Here is a 19,743-nt window from a genome sequence, read left to right on the forward strand (position 1 = left end):
TGGGGGAACTGCTAGTGGTTTCTGACTCTGTGTCACTTTGAAGACACCTAAGTACGGAGAGGGGAAACTGTTGCAGGGATTCTGCAGCTGGTCTGTCCCCAGGAAAGAGGAGGAGTGTCAGAGTGGATATGTTTTCATGGACACATGTAGAAGTTGTTCTTGTTGCAATTACAGGAAAGATGTTTTCAAATGTTTGGTTACTTTGTAATGATTTTCTTTAAGATGTATGAAAAGGAAATCTTGACCACTGGAGTCAACCCTGTCCTTGGAGCTATTAGTCTTTAACCAAACACTTAACATGTGCGAGCTCGTTGAAATTGATGGCAGATAGCCAAGCTTTTTCATCTCTACCGTTCTTTGTTATTTTCCGCTATTTCGGAGTTAAATTAAGCCTTGGTTTGTTGGTCGGTTGGCTGGTTGGTTTCCTTTTCTGAGCTTCTGCTGTTTTTATTTTTCCATACTTAAATGCTTTAACTATTAGAAGCTTTCCCTTTCTTTGCCAGAACTGAACATTTCTAATGGGGGGAGGGGCGGGGGGGAAGGTTTCATCAGTGATGCAGTCGGGCATGTTAAGAAGACAAACCTTAAATCCTTAATTTAATCTTTACTAAGGTGAATTGTTCTAGTCTTTCCAAATTGTTTGTTTGAATATGTAATAAAGTATATATTTTTAACCATGTGCTGATGTTAATAACTTCCTAGTTAACTTTTATGACAGCTTATAAATTTCAGATCAATAAATCATTGTTTTCTCAATGTCTTCTCAGGTCTGAATAAAATTAGGCATTTTTAAATTAAGAATACTGTTTTATTTAAGTTATTGACTTGATTACTAGAGATAAAAGATCTGATATGCCTTTTTCTTCGTTTCACTACTTATAGTTCTGCAGAATCAGAAGATTTGGCAGTACATTTATACCCAGGAGCTGTTACTATTCAAGGAGTTCTCAGGAGAAAAACTTTATTAAAAGAAGGCAAAAAGCCTACAGTAAGATTTTATTATATTTTAATCTACTTCTAAAAATATATAGAAATATATAAAGCCAACGGCCATCATTAACTGTGATTCCCAATGACCCACAGGACAGCATAGGACTCTCTTAAGACTGTCGACTCCCTCATCTTTCTCCTGCAGCATGGCTGGTTAGCAGCCTGGCATTGGACAGGACTCCTTATATAAATGCATATTGTGTGTTGCTCTTAGGTACGAGCGGATTGGTTCTGACTCATAGCAGTCCTGTTGTTGTAATTGTTAGATGCCAACTCATGGCGACCTGTGCACAGCTGAAGGAAACACTGCCCGGGCCTGTGCCGCCCTCACAACTCTCCTCGTGTGTGAGTGTATTGGTGCAGCCACGGTGTCCGTCCCTCTCAGCAGAGGCCTTCGTCTTTTCCGTTGCCCCTGCACTTGACCAAACACGATGTCCTGGTTCTCCAGGGCCTGGTTTCTTGGCAGTCTTTGAGGTCGCACCGTCCCTGTCTGTACGGGGCTTTCTGGCTGTCCTCCTTGTGAGACAGATCAGTCCGTGGCACTTGCCGTGATCTTCACCTCCATGGGTCGGGTGGTCGTCCTTATTCCGCGTCCAACTGTCACGTGCGTAGGAGGTGATTGAGAACACCATGGCTTGGCCGGGCACAGCCTAGTCTTCAGCACAGCAACCCTGGGTGGGGAAGGGAAACAGCCCATCACGGTTGCTGCCATGTTTGAGTATATTGTCACAACAGTCACGTCAGTCCCCGTGTTGTCAGTTTTCCTCTTTTTCCCTGACCGTCTACCACGCATATTTCCTGGTCTCTCCTCGTGGTATGTCCTAAGTGCATCAAGTCTTGTCATCCTCACATCTAAGAAGCATTCTGGTTTTCTTCTTTTTTTAATCACAAGATCATTTTTATTGGGGACTCTTACAGCTCTTACTAGCAGTCCATGCATCAGTTATATCAAGCACATTTGTACATATGCTGCCAGCATTATTTTCTGAACATTTACTTTCTATTTGAGCCCTTGGTATCAGCTCCTCTTTTTACCCTTGTGACCCCTTGATACATTATAAATAATTATTATTTTCATATCTCATACTGATTGCTGTCACCCTTCCCCCAAGATTTCTCCCCTCCCCACCTTCCCTCTACCCTCCTGGTATCACCACTCCCATTCCCAAGGGGTTTATCTGACCTGGATCCCATGTGTACTGAGCTCTTACCTGTGTACATGCTCCGGCCTAGCCCGCAGTGGAAGGCAGGATTGGGGTCATGATAGTGAGGGGTAAGGAAGCCTCAGGGAACCAGAGGACTGTTGTGTGCTTCATCAGTGCTGTACTGAACCCCGGTTGACTCATCCCTTCCTTGCGACCCTTCTGTGAGGGATGTCCCTTTGTCTACAGATGGGTTTTGGAACTCTGCTGTAAACCCCCTTGTTCTCACTATATGTTGTTTTGTTTGTTTGAGGCCTTCTGATGCCTTTTACCTGATCCTGTCATCACGTCATGGTCACACTGGCTGGTGTGCTTCTTCCGTGTGAGTTTTGTTACTTCCCTGCTAGATGGCTGTGTGTTTAACTTCAAGCCTTTAAGACCCCAGATGCTCTATCTTTATATAGCTGGGCACCATCAGCTTTCTTCACCACATTTGCTTGTGGTGAAGCATTGTGATTGTACTTCTTCAAAGACAGATTTGTTGATTTGTCTGGCAGTATGTGGTTCATTTAATACTCTTTTTGGTCTTCATTCATCATCCAAGTTGTACACACACATAAGGCGACCTTAATCTTTGAACCCGCACAGGTCTTGTTTTACAAGTTAAAACAAAAGCAATTGCCATCCAACCAGATATGGTAGATTCTAAATCATCCAAAGTGTGTATTTGCTTCGCCGTGCTTTCTCTAAATGACAGTGTTAAGCACTAAATTGTCTATCAGGCTGCTCTCCACAGGGTTAGGGTTAGAATCCATGAGTGGCTCCGTGGGAAGAAGGCAAGGCTTTCTGTTTCTGAAACCATCGGCAGCCTCAGAAGCCCACAGCAGCCATTTGTTCTAGCCTCCAGGGACACTCAGAATCCACTCAGTGGCAGTTAGGGGTCAACTAATTTTGACCCTTAAATTAGTTCTTATAAAAAAAAAAAACTTTCTTCGGGAAAAATTGAGGAGCTGATTACAAGGGCTCAAGTAGAAAGAAAATGCTTTGAAAATGATGATGGCAACATATGTACAAATGTGCTTGGCACAATGGATGAATGTATGGATTGTGATAAGAGCTGTTAAGAGCCTCCAATAAAAGTATTTAATTTTTTAAAAAAAGCTTTCTTAACGAGTCCTGAAAGTGTGTACTGTTAAGAAGTACCTTAACAATAGCTTTAGGAAAATCGAGACTGGAGAGTAACCGTTCTCAAAGCTAGAGCTGGAACCACTTCTGTTCGGTCAGGAGACGTAGTGAGATGCCACCGGCGTGAAGGGAGGGAAGGACAGAGGGACGGACGGAGGGGTAGTCCTCAGACTGCAGACCTGGGAAGATCAGCGAGACCCGTGTGCAGGGTGAGAATGAGGAGATTGAGGGTAAAGCAGCAGTGAAACAGTGCAATGAGATTTCTTGAAAGTGTTTTACAATCTTTGCTTGAGATTGGTGATGATAATTTTATAAGTCGTCACGACTGTAAGATTTCAGCTGTTGGTATGTGGACCCAAGTACTCAGAGGATTAGATTTAACTGGGATTAGGGCCTTATCAGGAGAAAGGGACAGGAATTAAAGTGCCTGGATGAGAGTGATTATTATAGGGTTGGGCTGTGGGATGTAGGCTAGACTCAGAGAAAGGAAGAACATCAGGATGGAGTAGAAAACACTAGGTAATATTAAAAAGTGGGAGTACGAGTATTAGAGCGCCTTAGCTGGGAGTGATCGTCAGGAATTCGACTTGGAGTCTAAGGTTTGAACCAAGGAGCCCTGGTGGCAGAGGCTGCTAGCTGCAAGGTCGGCAGCTGGAATTTACCCGCTCCGCAAGAGAAAGACGGCGCAGTCTGCATCCATTCGTGTTGTTACTAGGTGCCATTGCGTCAGTACCAGCTCCTAGTGACCCATGTACCATGGAACAAAGCCCTGCCCGGTCCGTCCTGCACCACCCTCACAGTTCCTATGTTGGACCACTGTAGGTCCATTCTTCCCTTCAAGGGCCTTCCTCTCTCACCACCCCTCCATTTTGGCAGTCCGTGGCACTTTCAGTATTGCTCACCAGCACCATAATTAAAGTGCATCGATTCTTCTTCAGTCTTCTTTATTCAGTGTCCAATTTTGCATGTGTATGTGGCAATTAAAAATACCAGCGCTTGGGGTAGGCGCACTTTAGACCTGAAAGTAACATTCTTGCTCTCCAGCAATCTCAAGAGTCCTGTGCAGCGGGGGTTACTCATTCCGGGCATTGCTTGCGCTCTTGACCGCTGCTTGCAGGAGCACTGATTGTGGATCCAAAAGGTTGACAACTTCAGCCTTTTCTCCATTTATGATGGTGTTACCTATTAATCTACTTGTGAGGAGTTGGGTCGCAATCCATGATCTTCATCATCAGCCAGTGCTCAAGTCCTCCTCACTTTCAGCCAAGTAAGCTTGTGTCATCTGCATCCCACCGGGTGTTACTAAGCCTTCCTCCGACCCTGATGCCCCTTCTTCTTCTTCATGTAATCCAGCTTCTCGGACGATTTGCTCAGCATCCAGATTGAATAGCTGTGGTGAGAGGATACAACTCTGCTGTGTGCACCCTTCCTGATTTTAAAACATGCTGGCTGCCGTTGTTCAGTGTGCACGCCTGCCTCTTGATCCATGTGCCTGTGTTCTGGAGTCCCCTTCTCCTCAAGGCTATCCATAGTTCGCTATGATCCCTAGAGACTGTCCCTTGGAAAGCCCCTGAGGCAGTGCCTCGGCGTCACCTGGCTTGCTGTGAACCACTTGATGGTAATGCGGAAGGTGTCACTAGAGGTAGAGTGCAGCTTGAAGGCCCTTGGTGCTGTGACAATTTAGAAAAACAGACCAGGGTCGGCTTAGTGGTTTATTCGTGTATTTGTCTTCTGCAGGTAGCATCCTGGACAAAATATTGGGCAGCTTTGTGTGGGACCCAGCTTTTTTACTATGCTGCCAAATCTCTAAAGGCTACAGAAAGAAAGCATGTAAGTATTCCGACTCTTAAGTTGTCGGTATAGGGTTTTTTTGTTTTGTTTTTTTACAGCCTCTTCATGTTTCTAAAAGTACTTTCCTTATACCCTGTCTCCTCCCCCACCTCATTTCACTACTTTACACCTTCTCTTTACCCTGAATTTCTCATCCCCCACCCTCCACAGGGTCTCCTTGGTCTTCCCAGGTCTGCAGTCTGATGACTGTTCCCACCTTCCCTCCCTCAGGTGCCTTCTAACTACCTGTCCCCGGGCCCATCCAAAAATAATAGTCCTAATATGTTGTGAGTTGTTTTGTTTTGTGGAGAGGGTGGTTTGGTTTCCACATTCTAATCCAATTTATTTCTGTTCTCAAACCAAAAAAAGGTACAGAGGGGCTACTAGCAGCCTCAGCAACACCCGCTGTCTGTCTGCAAGAATCCTCTCCACAACCCACCACTCTCCTGAATGTCACCTTAGTGACTGCTTTTAAATCTCAAATCTCATCATGTTTCCTTAAGTGAGACCCTGTTTCAATTTTAACCTTTTTTGGTAATCATGTAAAAGGGGCCGTGAAAAAGTTTGTGAAAGTGTGATTATCTCTTCATTCCTTTTTCCCAGAAGTCTTTGGAAACCCCCTGACGTATTCTTAAGCACTGGCTTTTATTTAGTTCATACGTTAGTTTTGCTCACTTTTGTTGTTACAATGGAGGCGAAGGGCCCCCATCAGGGGTACATCCCATTCTGTGAGTTTTCTGTTACTGTTTTTAATTGACTGCGGCCCACGTGCAATGGTGTTCTATAGATGAGTTTCACTGCAGTATGTGACAGAGTCATTGCCTCTGCTTAGTAGTCCGCTCGCAGCCCATGGACCAGGTCTGAAGCCTTCTGTGGCTACAGAGAAGGTGGCATTTGGAACCCAGCACCAGAAGCTCTTTAGGAGAAAAGATGACAGCAGGAAACCCTGAGGGGAGATTCTGTGTCACATTAGGGTGCTGTCAGCGGCCCACAGCAAAGAAACCAGAAGAGAGAAGGAGGAAAATGGGATACTGCAAATCCTCGAATAGAAAGCAAGTGATTTGTCATTGATCACTTTGAGATCCTTGTTGGCTGGGTGTCACTTCTCCCTCAGCTCACTGCCACCGAGTCTATGCCGGCTCATGGTGACTCTCTAGAACAGGATAGAACTTCCCCGTGGGTTTCTGAGACCGAGTAGGAAGCCTCCTTTTTTCCCAAGGAGCAGCTGGTGGTTTCCAGTGGCTGGCCTTATGAGTAACAGAGCAGTACCTAGCCCACTGTGCCACCAGGGCTCCTTACACACGGATGGCACTTAATCTACTGTGACAACCCACAGATAACCCTGAGAAGAATGGAAATTCCAGAACACAGTGGTGCCCAAGGTCGCCATGAACCTGAATGGATTCAGTGGCAGCTAACAACAACTATTATAAAGTAGCAAATATTCAAAATAATTTTAAACTTTTTTCCCTAGCTTGAATTAGAGGCCAAATTCAAGAAGTTACAAGATGCTTGAGTTTGTCAGCTACTGTCTGCTTGGCCTTGTTACGGATTAAGAATTTCTGGCATGTTGTGATAGCTCGGGATTTTAACTGTTGTGGTTTCTAACAACTAATACGTATTAAGTGTTCAAAAATTAGAACATAGTAGGTCCTAAGGAAATCAGATTTATGTGAATGCCAGGAATGAAATACAGTTCCATCTTTTCTAGTTAAGATTGGAAAGCTTAAAGAAAATATATAAACATAGGACAGAATCAAGAAGCAAATCCATATCTATCTTTCCTGTCAGTCTGGAGGAAGAGATGCGATGCATACAGCGCTCTCTCGCACTTGGGTTAAACCCTAGAGTTAAGCTTCCTAAAGCTACACTCGTCATTGAGACAGTTGGGGAGATTTTAAGATGGCCTTTGGGTCGGCCTGGGAGAGTTCTTGAGTAAGATAATGGCATTGTGTATGTAGGCATTTATTCTTCTTAGAAGATCTGTGCTGAAGCTTAGTGTCTTGTCTGCGTCTTCACTTCAGAATTCAATGTGGCAAAAATGTAGACCAGAGATATTCGAATAATCACTGTAGTGGCCTTTCGACGTTTCTGGAGGAGGAAAAGCACAAGCCACTGCTGAAGTGACACCGCTTCTGTGTGTTCTCAGTATATGCAGCTAGCAGTTGCTCCGCGCCCAGACAGCATCCAACCCACAGCCACCCAGCGTGCCAGAGATGGTTTTGTTCTGTCTTTTTAAAAGGAAAACAGCTTCCCACCCACACCCCCAGTTGTTTACAGAAGCCTTAGTGGTGCCATGGGCCACAAGTTGGGCTGTTCACCTCAAGGTTGGCAGTTCAAACCAGCTGATCTGAGGAGAAATGATGAGCCTTTCTGTTCCTGTGACGATTTATAGGCTCAGAAACCCACGGGGGCAGTTTTACTCGGTGCTGTGCTGACTCAGGATCAAGTCGATGGCCATGGGTGGAATGGTTTTGAAGATCTCAAGCAGTGTGGCCCCAGGGTGCCTCCCAGTTCCTCGGTGCCCCCTCTCGTGCTTCTTCCTGGATTCTTTCACCTGCACGCCAAGTCTCGTGCTGGGCGCTGCCCAGGCCAGGACACAACTTGGATTCCAGGTGATGAGACAGTGGCTGTACCACTCCTGGAATTCTCACTCCTAGTCCCTAAGCCACTTCCTTTGCATCCCCCATGCACACCACCACCCCCTGCCTGGATGTGTGCAAAGCTCCCATGTAGCCCAGCCCAGCAATTCCTGACAAGGTAGCCTCCTATGCCCAGTGGACACAGACCTTGGGCTTTGTCCACCAATCTTCTATAAGCCTTTAATATATATAATAGGCCATCCAGATATTTAACTACAGAATGTACAGGGGCTAACTGTACTTAATAGGTCTTTACACAACATGTCAACAGCATCACACCCTATTTTATAGAACATGTTGGGGACGTTGTGACGGATACTTTATATTAATTGGGGGTGGGGTGGAGTGGTTGGAGGCTTAAACACATGGAATTGATTGGTCTCTAATGTATATTCTTTAAAAAAAAAAAAACACGAGGAGCCCTGGTGGTGTAGTGGTTACACATTGAGCTGCCATCTGCAAGGTCAGCAGTTCAAAACAAGCAGCCACTCCTTGGGAGAAAGACGAGGTTTTCTACTCCCCATAATGAGTTGTGGTCCCAGAAACTCAACGGGGCAGTTCTACCCTGTCCCATAGGTTTGCTATGAGTCAACATCGACTCCGTGGCAGTGCGGTTGAGTGTGGCCCTAGCGGTCACTGAAGGAGAAGCAGCACCAGGGACTCCTTGCCTCACAGCTGATGCTGAAGTCCTTGTGACGTTTCACTCCGAGTGTGTTCACCTCAAGGCTGCTCTTTCCTGCTGTGTTTACTTTGGTTTTTGTATGCCTTTGGGTTTTTAGTTTTTTGCAGGTTTTGATTTTATATTCTTGATTAAGGAAGCAGTCCTTTTAATCTCTTGAGTAGATTGTTTGTTTTTTCTTCCCCCTCCTTAGCCTGTTAACGTGGTGATTGGCTCAGTCATCTGCTAGTTATCAAAGTCATGGGCTCCAAGATAACAACTCTGTGAGAAACTGTTTTCTGTGAAAGGGGCAGGTAGCAAGGACAGTCACTCGGGCCAGGGGAGGGGGGGAGAAGACTACACAGGTTAATGTATCATATCCCCCAAAAGACTCTCAGGGCCAGAGGCTAGGACAGGTGGGATTCGATGATGAGCAGACGCTGGGACAGGTCTGGAGACAGGAAACTCCCGAGAGGGCTTGAGTAATAAAAGGCCTGCCCAGACTTGGGCCAGCATGAAGTCACAGACCTTACCTCTCATTAAGAGAAGCTGACAAGAAACTCCCAACTCTTAATTTTTGCTTCCCATGAGCCATGCATGTTGTATCTCCGTTAATTCTCTCTCCTCCCTCTCTCAGTTCAAGTCAACATCCAATAAGTACGTGTCTGTGGTGGGATGGATGGTGCTGATGGCGGATGACCCCGGACACCCAGATCTCTTCTTGCTCACTGACTCAGAGAAAGGTGACTTGTTAGGGTAACGGGTTTATAAGGTACTGCTCGGGCTTAACTTTCTAAAGACCAGAACCTCATGTAACGTACAGAGGGGGCAGGGTGAAGGGTTGGTGTGGTGGTATCTCTGGGGAAGGCAGGTTGCATTATGGATTTTAATAATACCTTAAGTGCTTTAGATGGATTTTCTTGGTCAGAAGCCCAGGTCCATCCCTTGAGGCTAACGAAAAGGGGAGAAGCGAGGAAGGAAGAGAATGAAATGAACTAGCCACTCGGTCAGCTTCTTTAAAATACTTTAAGATCTCAGATCTGCCACATCGGTCGTAGCCGTTCACTGAGATACAGCATTCTCTTAAGTCCTGAGGGTGGCAGAAGTTTGTTTGTTCTAAGGTTCCCATTCAGTTAATTTTAATTATATTACTTGGCTATTTGGTGTCAGTCACTTTCCAAATATGTGTAGTTATGATACTTCACAGCGTCTACAAGGGGCTTCACATAGTTGATGGAAAGTTTTCCGTCTCTTTCACTTCCATTTTCCGTGAGCTTTTGGAAGCCCCTTCGGTACGCATTTGAGAATTGGAAGGCTGGCTGTTGGGGGGGTTGGTCTGTGAAGCCAATGAGAGGAGTTGGAAGGCAGCGTGTCTACGGTTCAGTCACACCAGCCGTGTTCAGCCGGGGTGACTGGAGAGAGAAATCCAGCGATGCTCACATGTGTAAGAAATGGCTTATGTCCAGAAGTAATTATATATCCAGAAAATGCCCTAGCCCAGTCCAGCTTTCAAGTCCATCCGGCCCGTGTTAGTCTGTAACAGACTCACGCAATCACATACAAAGATGCAGAATGCAGGAACACCACATGCAAAGTCCTGTGGGTCCATGGTTGGTGGAAACATAACCAGGAGCAAGCCGTTCTCAGGGTGGCCAGCAAGCAGGTTGTGAGAAGAGGGGGTTCCCAGGCCCCTCTTTATGGGAAGGCCATACTGTCACTGTGACCTGATTGACAGGTTGGAAACCACCCCGACATTTTTGACATAAAATTATTTATTATCTGTTGCCCCAGCTGACCCCCCCCCCCCCCTGCACCAAGGCTGTCTGTGGTGGATACCTGCCACCACAGTCCCTAGTAAAAATGGTGAAGCCCTGGCCGTGTTTTCTTCGTCACAATTGCCAGCTGGTTGGCAAGCTCCACAGAGGCAGCCGGAAAGGCCGTTTCCTCCTGCCCGCCCAGAATCTTCCACCGTAGAACTGAAGTGGGGTGATAGCACATTTGTCTTATTTTGACATTGCATACATTGATTTACACACTAAAGACTCTGGTCTCTCGATGCAGAACTCAAGTCCCTAACACTCCAAAACCCCAAAGGCACTATTCAGACAGTTAGATTTTTAATTAGATCATTTTAGTGGGATTAGTTACACATTGTGCTGTTTTCCTTTGCTTTTCCATGTGTGCGCGCATGCTCGCCGGAGAAAGAGGAAAATGGACGTTAATAACCGTGGCCAGCTTGATTACAGACCTCCTTTATTATTACTAGATTATGTAGTATTAAAATTGACATAATTTCTGCATCTACATTCAGTAAGCAAAACAATAGTACTGAGCTAGCAGAGCATTTGTTGGAGAAAAATGTTTTTGAAAGTGAAAAAGTTACTTGGTTTTTAGAATCTCAGAGAAAAGCTGTCCAGTGTCCAAATATAGTCAGCCTCCAGAGCAATTAAAGGGGAGAGTAAAGTGTTTTAAGATACTTTGGAAATAACTTAGGTCTTTTTTGCAGTGTTACTCACAATAGCCCCAAAGTGGAGCTATCCAGTGTCCATCAGCAGATGACTGATGAACAAAGTCTAGATACTTCAGAGAAGTGGGGCGATAGGCCATTTGCCCTTTTGTCTGACTGACTTCACTCACTGTTTACAAGGCCCATCTGTTGTAGCATGTTTCAAAGCTTTAATTCTCTTTATTCCGGGGGAGTCTAGAATAAACAGATACATAGAACCAAACCTTGATTAGTGGTTACCAGGGCCTGGACGTAGGCAGGGAGGGTTGGGAACTACGGCTTGAGTGTATACTGTGTTTCTGTTTGTGTGTTGATAAACTTGGAAGTGAGTAGTGTGCACAGTTGTGAAATATGGTGTACGTATGCCATTGCTGTCTCAGAATTCTGCACTTAAAATGGCAAGTATTTCTTATGTGTGTTAATACAGTCTTAAAATGCTTTAACAACGAAAGAAACTTAAACATATTTTAGATCAATGAAAAATGAGTAAGTCACTGAGTTTAGAGTAGCCTAGAATACACAAATCTTTTCTTGTCTCCATTGATTACCTTCTCGCCTTAATACCTACAGTCAGCCATATGCAGGGGCTTCAGACGCATAAACACACACACACACACACACACACACACACACACACACACACACTCTACAAAACTATTCCCGTTGTTGACAAGTCCATTTCGACTCATTAACCCTATGGACTGGTGTTTCCAAAGTGAGTAATCCCACCCCAGGTGGGATGGGGGTGCAGGGGAAACAGTATCTACACTTTATCCTTGATGGGCTATACCATACCAAAGTTTGTATTATTGGCGGGGAGGGGAGGGGGATACAAGTAATTTTTTTTTTCTGAAAAGCAGCAGGCCAGATAAGTCTGGAAACGATGCTCTAGCAGTAGCACTGCAGGGGCGTCCGAGGTGGTCCTCTCGCACAGAGGCAGAATGCCAAGCTGCTGGTGGGTTTGAACTGCCAGCCTTCCTTTGAGTGCTGAGCACTTAACCACTCTGCCACAGTGCTCCTGAGAGGCCGGGTACCAAAGACTACCACCCGCTGCCATTGAGTCAGCTCGGACTTGAAGTAGTTTTCCAGACTGTCAATATTTACAGGAGCAGGCACGCCATCTTCCTCCTGTAGCTGGGCTGATTCGTTTGACCCACCAACATTAGACAACACTGATGAATTTCTAAGGCTCTACAAGAGAAAACGATGCCTTCCTAGACCTTTCCCGTTGAGCCTCGGCAGATCTAGACATTGTAATGCTCCCGTCTGGTCTAAGTGAAGGCTAAAAGCCTTGTTGACGGAGCTGTTGGCTCAGCCCCGTCGAGTCGATTCCCACGGTCTGCCCTCCCACAGGGTTTTCTGGCTGTCACCGTGGTGGACGCAGAACTCCAGCTCTTTCTCCTTCGGAGTTGCTGACGGGCTTCATACCACCAGCCATTTGTAGTTGAAGGCTTAATCATTTGTACCACAAGGGCTTCTTCATTGATTCTTACTTGGATTAAATAGAAAAATGTTTAACTTCGATATGCGAGGGCATTTTTGCATGTAGCAACACGACATTCACACTATGACTTAGCTTGATTCTAGACTATGAGGAACTGAGCATTGTCGTCTGGCTCACAAGATACAAACTGAGAGGCTCCAGGCAGCCATTTTATTTGGGTGCATTTTACTCCAAAGAGTCATGTATGGAAACAACATGACTTCTCTTTTAATTTATAAATAGCAAAGCAGACTTCATGAAGTGGGGGGGGGGGGGAGGTAAGCATTTCAATGTGTTTGCTTAGAAGATTCTGTTTGGGGAAAAAACGGGAGAACTGTAGTCTGGTTCAATTGGCCTCTGATATTTGGCAGGTTTATTGGGCCCTACTCTTAATTATTTTGTAATCATTTCCCCTTGTTTTGATCATTTTAGGAAATTCATACAAGTTTCAAGCTGGCAGTCAGATGAATGCAATGCTGTGGTGTAAGCATTTGAGTGCAGCCTGCCAAAGTAACAGACAACAGGTGAGCTACTGGAATAAGCTGGAAGTGTTCAGAATAGAGCAAAACACCCATGTGGGTGCAATGTAGTGAGTGGCGAGGGGGCATGATGGCAGAGAAGGTTTACAACGATGGCTCGTTAGTAAAAGCCTCTTTTGGTTCATCTTTGCTTGTTCCCCTGGTTTGAGGAGGACTCGTGTTTGCAGGGAAACCAAGACCCCTTTTGAGTTTTCTTGTTGGTTTGTCTTTATTTTACTCAAAGACGAAGTGACTCAAAGACCCCCTGTTTCCAGAGGGAAGGAAGTGCTAGTGTTGTTCCCAGACGCTTGTTGCACAGTTAGATGGGACCGCGAGCTGCTGGCGGAGCAGACGGGCCGGAAACACCACTGCATTCTGGGAAATGTCTATACCCTTGTTAGAACCAAATTTTGTTGAACATCACTTGAAAATCACTGACAGGGTATTGATGATACAAAAGTATAAAAGTGTTATCAATAGCTAATATTGAATAAACTAAGGCAATGTTTATAAAACAAACGTATTTCTCGTGTGTCAATATTATGAGGATCTAAATTGCTCTCCACTCCCCACTCCTCCTCCTCTTTTTTCCTAAGTGGAGCTAAAAGGTGGATCTCAGAGGAGCCCGATGACTTGTTTCATGGCTGGACCAGTAAGGGGATGGTTGGACTGGGACCTAGCTCGTGCTGTCGTTGTCCTTGAAGTCCGCTTCTTCTCACTATTGTTGGAGTAGATGTTGTTCTCGCGTAACTTTGTTCTTGCACACGTGTGGAGAGCAGTGCTTGTTAGCACAGAGGTCTGTCCCACCTTTGTCCCTACCTTTGTAGCATCTGGGACAGAAGGGAGGAAACAGACCTTTCTCCCCTGTACTAATCCTTCCCAGATTCACCTTTGTGCTGTACATCCTCTTTCCATTCTGCCTTATTTTAAAAAGAAGGGAAAAAGTAGATTTCAAGACTTAGACAGTGTCAGTACACTGACATCAGGTCCAGAGTACTTTAGCTCTTACCATTGGACCTTGCTGCTGACCACGTCAGCTACTTGTCTGTCAGTCTTTTTGTTTGCTTGTTTGCATATGAGGGGGTCCCCCCCTAAAAAAACAGAATTGTGCTAGGCAGAGCAGAACTTTCTTAGTAAACATTTTTCCTGCTAGGCAAGCATCCAGAAACTTGCTCTGAGTTAGTGCACCCAGTGCCGTTGCCTGGGAAAGTTCTCTCTGGTCACAGTGGATATTTTTCATGAAGGCAGTTTCACTCAAACCTCATTTTTTGTGATGACCGATTTTAAAAAACAGCATGCATCTGTGAAATTTTGTTTCCTTCTTGGGAAAAATGCCACAAAGTGCTGTGATGTTGAACACAGCTCACAAGAACAGCAGTATGGGGAAACTCAAGTGGACGAGTGGTTTTCTCATTGCAAAAAAGGTAAAATCTCGATTGGTGACAAACCTCGTTCTGTACGTCCATCAGCTTCCCGAACAAATGAAAATGTTGACGCATAGTGCACTTAGCGTTCATTCCACCAGCTCAGACTGTTAATCTAGCTCTCTGTTTAGAGGTTTGGAAAAGATTGTGTAACAGTGTGCAACCATAAAAGCCCAATTTGTGGCAGATGTGGGTCTAGTTTGTCCACCAAGACAAATGCACCTGCTCACACAGCCATCTCGGTGCACCAACCAGTTTTTGTGAAAAAACAGCATGCCTCTCACCCCACACAGTTGACTCACCTGACCTTGCTCCATGTGACTGTTTTTTTTTCTGCAAATAAAAAGGGACATGAAAGGACACAATTTGACAATGTAGAAGAGGTGAAGAAATAATAAGGTGCACTTTTAAAAACTCATTTTATTGAGGCTCGTGCAACTCTTATCACAATCCATCCATCCATCCATTGTGTCAAGCACATTTGTACATTTGTTGCCATCATCATTCTCCAAACATTTGCTTTCTACTTGATCCTTTAGTATCAGCTCCTTATTTTCCCCTCCCTCCTCAATTCCCCCCCCCCCCCGTGAACCCTTGATAATTTATAAACTATTATTTTGTCATGTCTTACACTATCCGATGTCTCCCTTCACCTACTTTTCTGTACTCTGTCCCCCAGGGAGGAGGTTATATGTAGATCCCTGTAAACAGTTCCCCCTTTCTACCCCACCTTCCCTCCACCCTCCTGGTATCTCCACTCTCACCACTGGTCCTGAAGGGATCATCTGTCCTGGATTCCCTGTGTTTCCAATTCCTGTCTATACCAGTGTACATCCAATGAGGTACATTTTTTATGAGTACCATGGGTTTTTAGAAAATGATTGAAGTGGGAGAACTGTTAAACCATGTACAACTGTTCTTAATGTGATTGAACTGTTGAAATGTATGATGTATGAATGGTATGCCAATAAAACTTTTCATATATTTTTTAAATGTTATAAGGGGCCAGGCCACTCCCATATGAAACTCTTGACCCAGCCCAACTTTGGGAAGCTGGCTTAAGTATAAGGCATGCTTTGCTTTGTTTAACAAAGTGAAACTTGCTTTAGTCCTCTGACTAGTGGATTCATCAGTATTCTGTCTATAAACAGTAAGCTGGGACACAGCCTATTGATTTTCCAGTTTATGAAGTGTCGGGTCTGAGTTCATGTAGTTTTGCTCTTTTGCATTTTTACACCCACCATGACTTCTCAAAGAAATTCTTAGTAGTGTTAAAAATTATCTGTGCGAGATTTAGAAAATGTGCACAAAGGCATTATACATTATAACACAGCTAGTGAGAAAAGTAAACAGTGACAAGCGTACGTGTGAAATCTACCCCTGCCCAGCCCTGCTTAGGCTTTTCTCTGAGCCCCTGTGTTGGTCCCCACAGGGTCTCCTGCCTAGTAGATGTCTGTGTACTAGAGAGTGTGTATGAACCCAGCTCAGTGATTGTTCTCTCTAAGATGGTCTAGTGTCTTGCAGTCTTTATTCATAAACTATCAGCTTAGGTCAGACAGATTTTAGCATCTGGGCGGCTCACTGACGGGAGAAGATCAGAAATACGGCTCTTAAAGACCGCATTTAAAACCCTCTGGTGTGTCCCCCTTTGTTTGTCCTTAGGTTCCTACCAACTTGATGACTTTTGAGTAAAAACCTACAAAAGCGGGCAGGTGCGCTGTTTCTCTGACGTGAGCGAGCGCCAGCTGCTAACTGATCCTGTGCCAGGAGGGAGCCCGTGGTCCTGACCTCGCCTTTGGGGTTCTGAACCAAAAAGCGCTCATTTCAGGGAACGAAACAAGAACTCCTTGGAGGTGCACACCGAGCTGCCACGGACCATGCTTCTGTCTCTGAACCGACCTGTGGAAACCACTGCCTTAACCCAATGAAAGGAGGCCCAGCACGGGACGCCAAGTAGTGTGTGTGAGCCTCCGGCGGTGCTGTGCTGGAGGAGGGCGGCGCTAGTTTGCATTTCTTTTAACTTTGTACTAATTTTGGAGGGGCAATCACCTTTTTTAGATAACTTTAAAAGGGGAAGGGGAAAAACAAAAACAAACCACCTGTTACTTGTGGGCTCCATCAGGCGCTGGTTTTGAAGCGAGCTGTTACGGATACTTTGCGTGGTAGGGATTCCACCAGCAACCCCGCGGGAAGGTTGGACTGCGCTCCCGCTGGCCCGGGCCTCGCCCATTTTCCCACAGCGCAAGTCTGGGACTTAAGAACCGATGAGAAGATAATCGGGTCAGTTTTTCTGTTGTTGTTTCTGCTTTGTTGTTATTTGCTTTGTTTGGGGCAGGAGGAGTTTAGTGTAGCCTGGTTTAGTTTTGTTTTTCTTTTTAACACTAAACTTAGGAAATTTCTTGGTGGGCGGGAACTGTTGTTTCCTGCACGTAGCGTAGAGGCTGTGCTCCCTGGCGGACACTTAAACTGTGCTCCACACAGCCTGGTGTCTCCCTGCCCGGCCCGGCGGGGGCGGAGCACCACCCTGTAGGGAAGTCACTGTAGGACCACCGCCCTGCTTGCCAGGGAGGATGTCAGCCCCACCTCACCTTCACTGCGGTGATCTTAGGGGGAGGAAATTCTATTGTTCAAGTGAGTTGGGTGAGGTCCTCTTGCTCTCTCTCTGTCACAGGTGATTTTTATCAAGAGTGAGCTGTTGGCATTTTTTCCCAGTATATTTTCTTTTACAGTGTTCAGTGTGCATAATGCCAGAGGTATTTTTTTTATTATTCGTTTTTTATTGTTTTGGTTTGCTATGAGATACAGGATCACATTTGCTTGAAAGATATTACACGTGTGTGTATATATACACATATATATGTATTTTGTTATAAGACACACAGAACAATTTTTAAAAGCGGAAAGCTTGAAATTCTAGGAATTTTAAGTATGGAAACTTTCCTCCTTAGCTAGCTTCAAAGCAAAGCATTTTCCAGAAAGCCTGCTACAGATCCCTGCCATGAAACCATAGCTCTTGTCAGTTGTTGAGCAAGCAGGTATGTGAAAGCTCATCTATGCAATAGTGTATTTTCATTTCCACAACTACCAAACCACGAGTGGCCCGAACACCGCCTGAAGGCAAGGTGCTGGGCACTTTGAACCAAAAATGGAGCTGGCACAGGGTTCAGGTGATGGGTGGGTGCTAAAGACCCCCCCAGGAGGCATCAGCAAGATCAGTGTTAGCAGAGACCCAGAGGAAGAAGGCTCTTTGACTGATACTGTCTAACACACCTCGTGCCTCTTGTAAAAAGAGGTTTCCTCGCATTTATATTGTTGGAGAATTTTATACTTTTTTAAATCACAAGTATTTTCCCTTGCCTCTGAAACGTAATGTAAATTATTGCCTATATAAGAATATTAGCTAACAATACATTATAAGGAAAGCCGAAGAATCTTTTGGTTGGTTTGGGAGTTTTTTGTTTGATGAGCGTTAGCTTTTGAAGTTTAGTTTTCTGCTTGGAGGTGTAAGCAGAGTTGGGGTGCTTTGGAAATGCCATTACTTCTGACTCTTTAGGAAGTGACGGGACACAGAAGCTGGGAGAGGGCAAAAAACTAGCCGGTCTGAATGATCTTTTTCCCTTCTCGAGCTCCCCCGAGCTGCACCCACCTGGGCTGGACACAGGACCCCCATCTGCTCAGCCAGCAGTATTACTGTGCTGTGGACCTTGCACATCTGAACTTTGTCTTGCTTTGTTTTAATTCCTTGATCTGTTTATTTCTCTTACAAAATAAGCATCTTAACAGTACGTGTTGTTGTTTTTCAAAAAGAGAATCTTGTGGATGAGAGAACCCTGTGGATTGTAAATGACTTTGTCATCAATCAGCTAACATGGGTGGGTTCAAGGTCAGCCCCATCTGTAGAGGGGTGCAGCTGAAAGCCAAAGCCTGACACCACTCAGTGTTGCCAAAGAGAGAGCGCTAAGCTGGAAGGTGTGTGTGATTCCCCGCAACCCTCTCACCTCCAGCTCATGGTTGCTTGCCCAGTAGATCTCTGTGGACAGACTCGTGGCTTTTGGGTGCCTGGTAACTCCTAACTAATGTAATGTTGCAGTCGAAGTCATCATTTTTCAACCTTCAAATGTGTCCATTCCAAAGCTCCGTCACTGCTTTTAAAGAAAACCGTATGTCGTATTTAAAACAAATTGAAAGCTGGGGCAAAGTGAAAGTCAAAACGGTGTAGGTGAACTTCTAATGTGCAATTCACCAAATGTCATCTGGTGGTCCAGACAAAGAAAATATATTACCAAAATATGTTCAATATTGTGGTGAAAATTGTAGTGGGAAGATTATTATTCACCCCTTTTAGTAAGCCTCTATCTCCATTGTAAATTAGTGGCTCAAAAAATTTCTATCAAAAATAAGCTCATTTGTTTCTCACCTAGTAAGCTGGTTTGTGCCGTGGCTTAAAGCTGAGCTGGTTTGTGCCGTGGCTGGCCCCTGGCCTGTGAGCAGTCTGGAGCCAGAACGCAGTCTGAAGGACACCTCCCTTAGCAGTTTGTTTGAAGCTGGGGCATAGGACTCATTTGGGGGCCCCGAGCTGTTGCACTCAGCCCCATCTCTCCTCTCTCCCGCCCCAAGGGTGCAGGCTCTGCTTGTCGTCCGTAACCTCCTAACTGTAAGGACTGAAAGAGAACTGCTCAGACACACCTCCTGATTTTGCTTTCTTCACTGTGTAACTGTTAGTTGTATGCCCTTGAACAAGCGAAGATCCAGGCCGTTCGATTGGGCGCGGGGGTTCTTTCTCTCCCCAGAGGCATATGCTTCAATGAGTAGGAAATGTCATATGACTAGTTGCACTGACTGGTTGGTGTCAGGTCTTAATATCAAGAGTCAAGATGTTTATAACTGCAAAGGTTTTATTAACTGGGTTTATTCCTCTTCTAGACAGTTTTTTGGGGGGCAGGGTCAGGGGGCACCCTAGAAGCACTGTGGAAAATGTTTACAGTCTCTTAACGAAAGCACTCTATCTGTGAGGGCAGCCTGTCGGCCTCTGGGGATAATAATTAGAATTCACCTTGGGCATAAGTATTTCTTCTTTCTCCTTTCTTGATTGGTTTTGTTGTTGTTGCTATTTGTTTGTGTTAGATTAAATCTATCAATTATATGCCATTACTACCACAAACAAAACTGTAAGGCAAGCATCATTAAATTGGAAACCAGTAGTCATAGTAAATTAACTTCCTTAAGTTTTTTTAAGAGAGTATGTCCACTCTTCACTTCCAGCCTGTTTTGAGCCATACACCTTTATAGCCAGTTCGTAAACCACCATCTTCTCTACTGTGCACAAGAGGAACTAGTTTGGGTTAGCAGGAGAGAGTCCCTGATA

At 45.1% G+C, this 19,743-nt stretch overlaps 1 protein-coding gene across 2 annotated transcripts in view; it reads left to right on the plus strand.

The window, feature by feature from the left end:
* The window catches only part of RALGPS2 (Ral GEF with PH domain and SH3 binding motif 2), a 148,263-nt gene extending 128,740 nt beyond the window's left edge, over positions 1-19,523 (plus strand). For both annotated transcript variants that reach the window (XM_075527852.1, XM_075527857.1), the window contains 5 exons: positions 883-988; positions 5,055-5,147; positions 9,085-9,190; positions 12,869-12,960; positions 16,041-19,523. In XM_075527852.1, the coding sequence (XP_075383967.1) occupies positions 883-988; positions 5,055-5,147; positions 9,085-9,190; positions 12,869-12,960; positions 16,041-16,070 (427 nt within the window). In that variant the 3' untranslated portion in view covers positions 16,071-19,523. The remainder of the gene's footprint in view (positions 1-882; positions 989-5,054; positions 5,148-9,084; positions 9,191-12,868; positions 12,961-16,040) is intronic.
* Positions 19,524-19,743: the final 220 nt, after the last annotated feature.

This window comes from Tenrec ecaudatus, chromosome 1 (assembly GCF_050624435.1).
Source record: "Tenrec ecaudatus isolate mTenEca1 chromosome 1, mTenEca1.hap1, whole genome shotgun sequence".
Classification (NCBI taxonomy): Eukaryota; Metazoa; Chordata; class Mammalia; order Afrosoricida; family Tenrecidae; genus Tenrec; species Tenrec ecaudatus.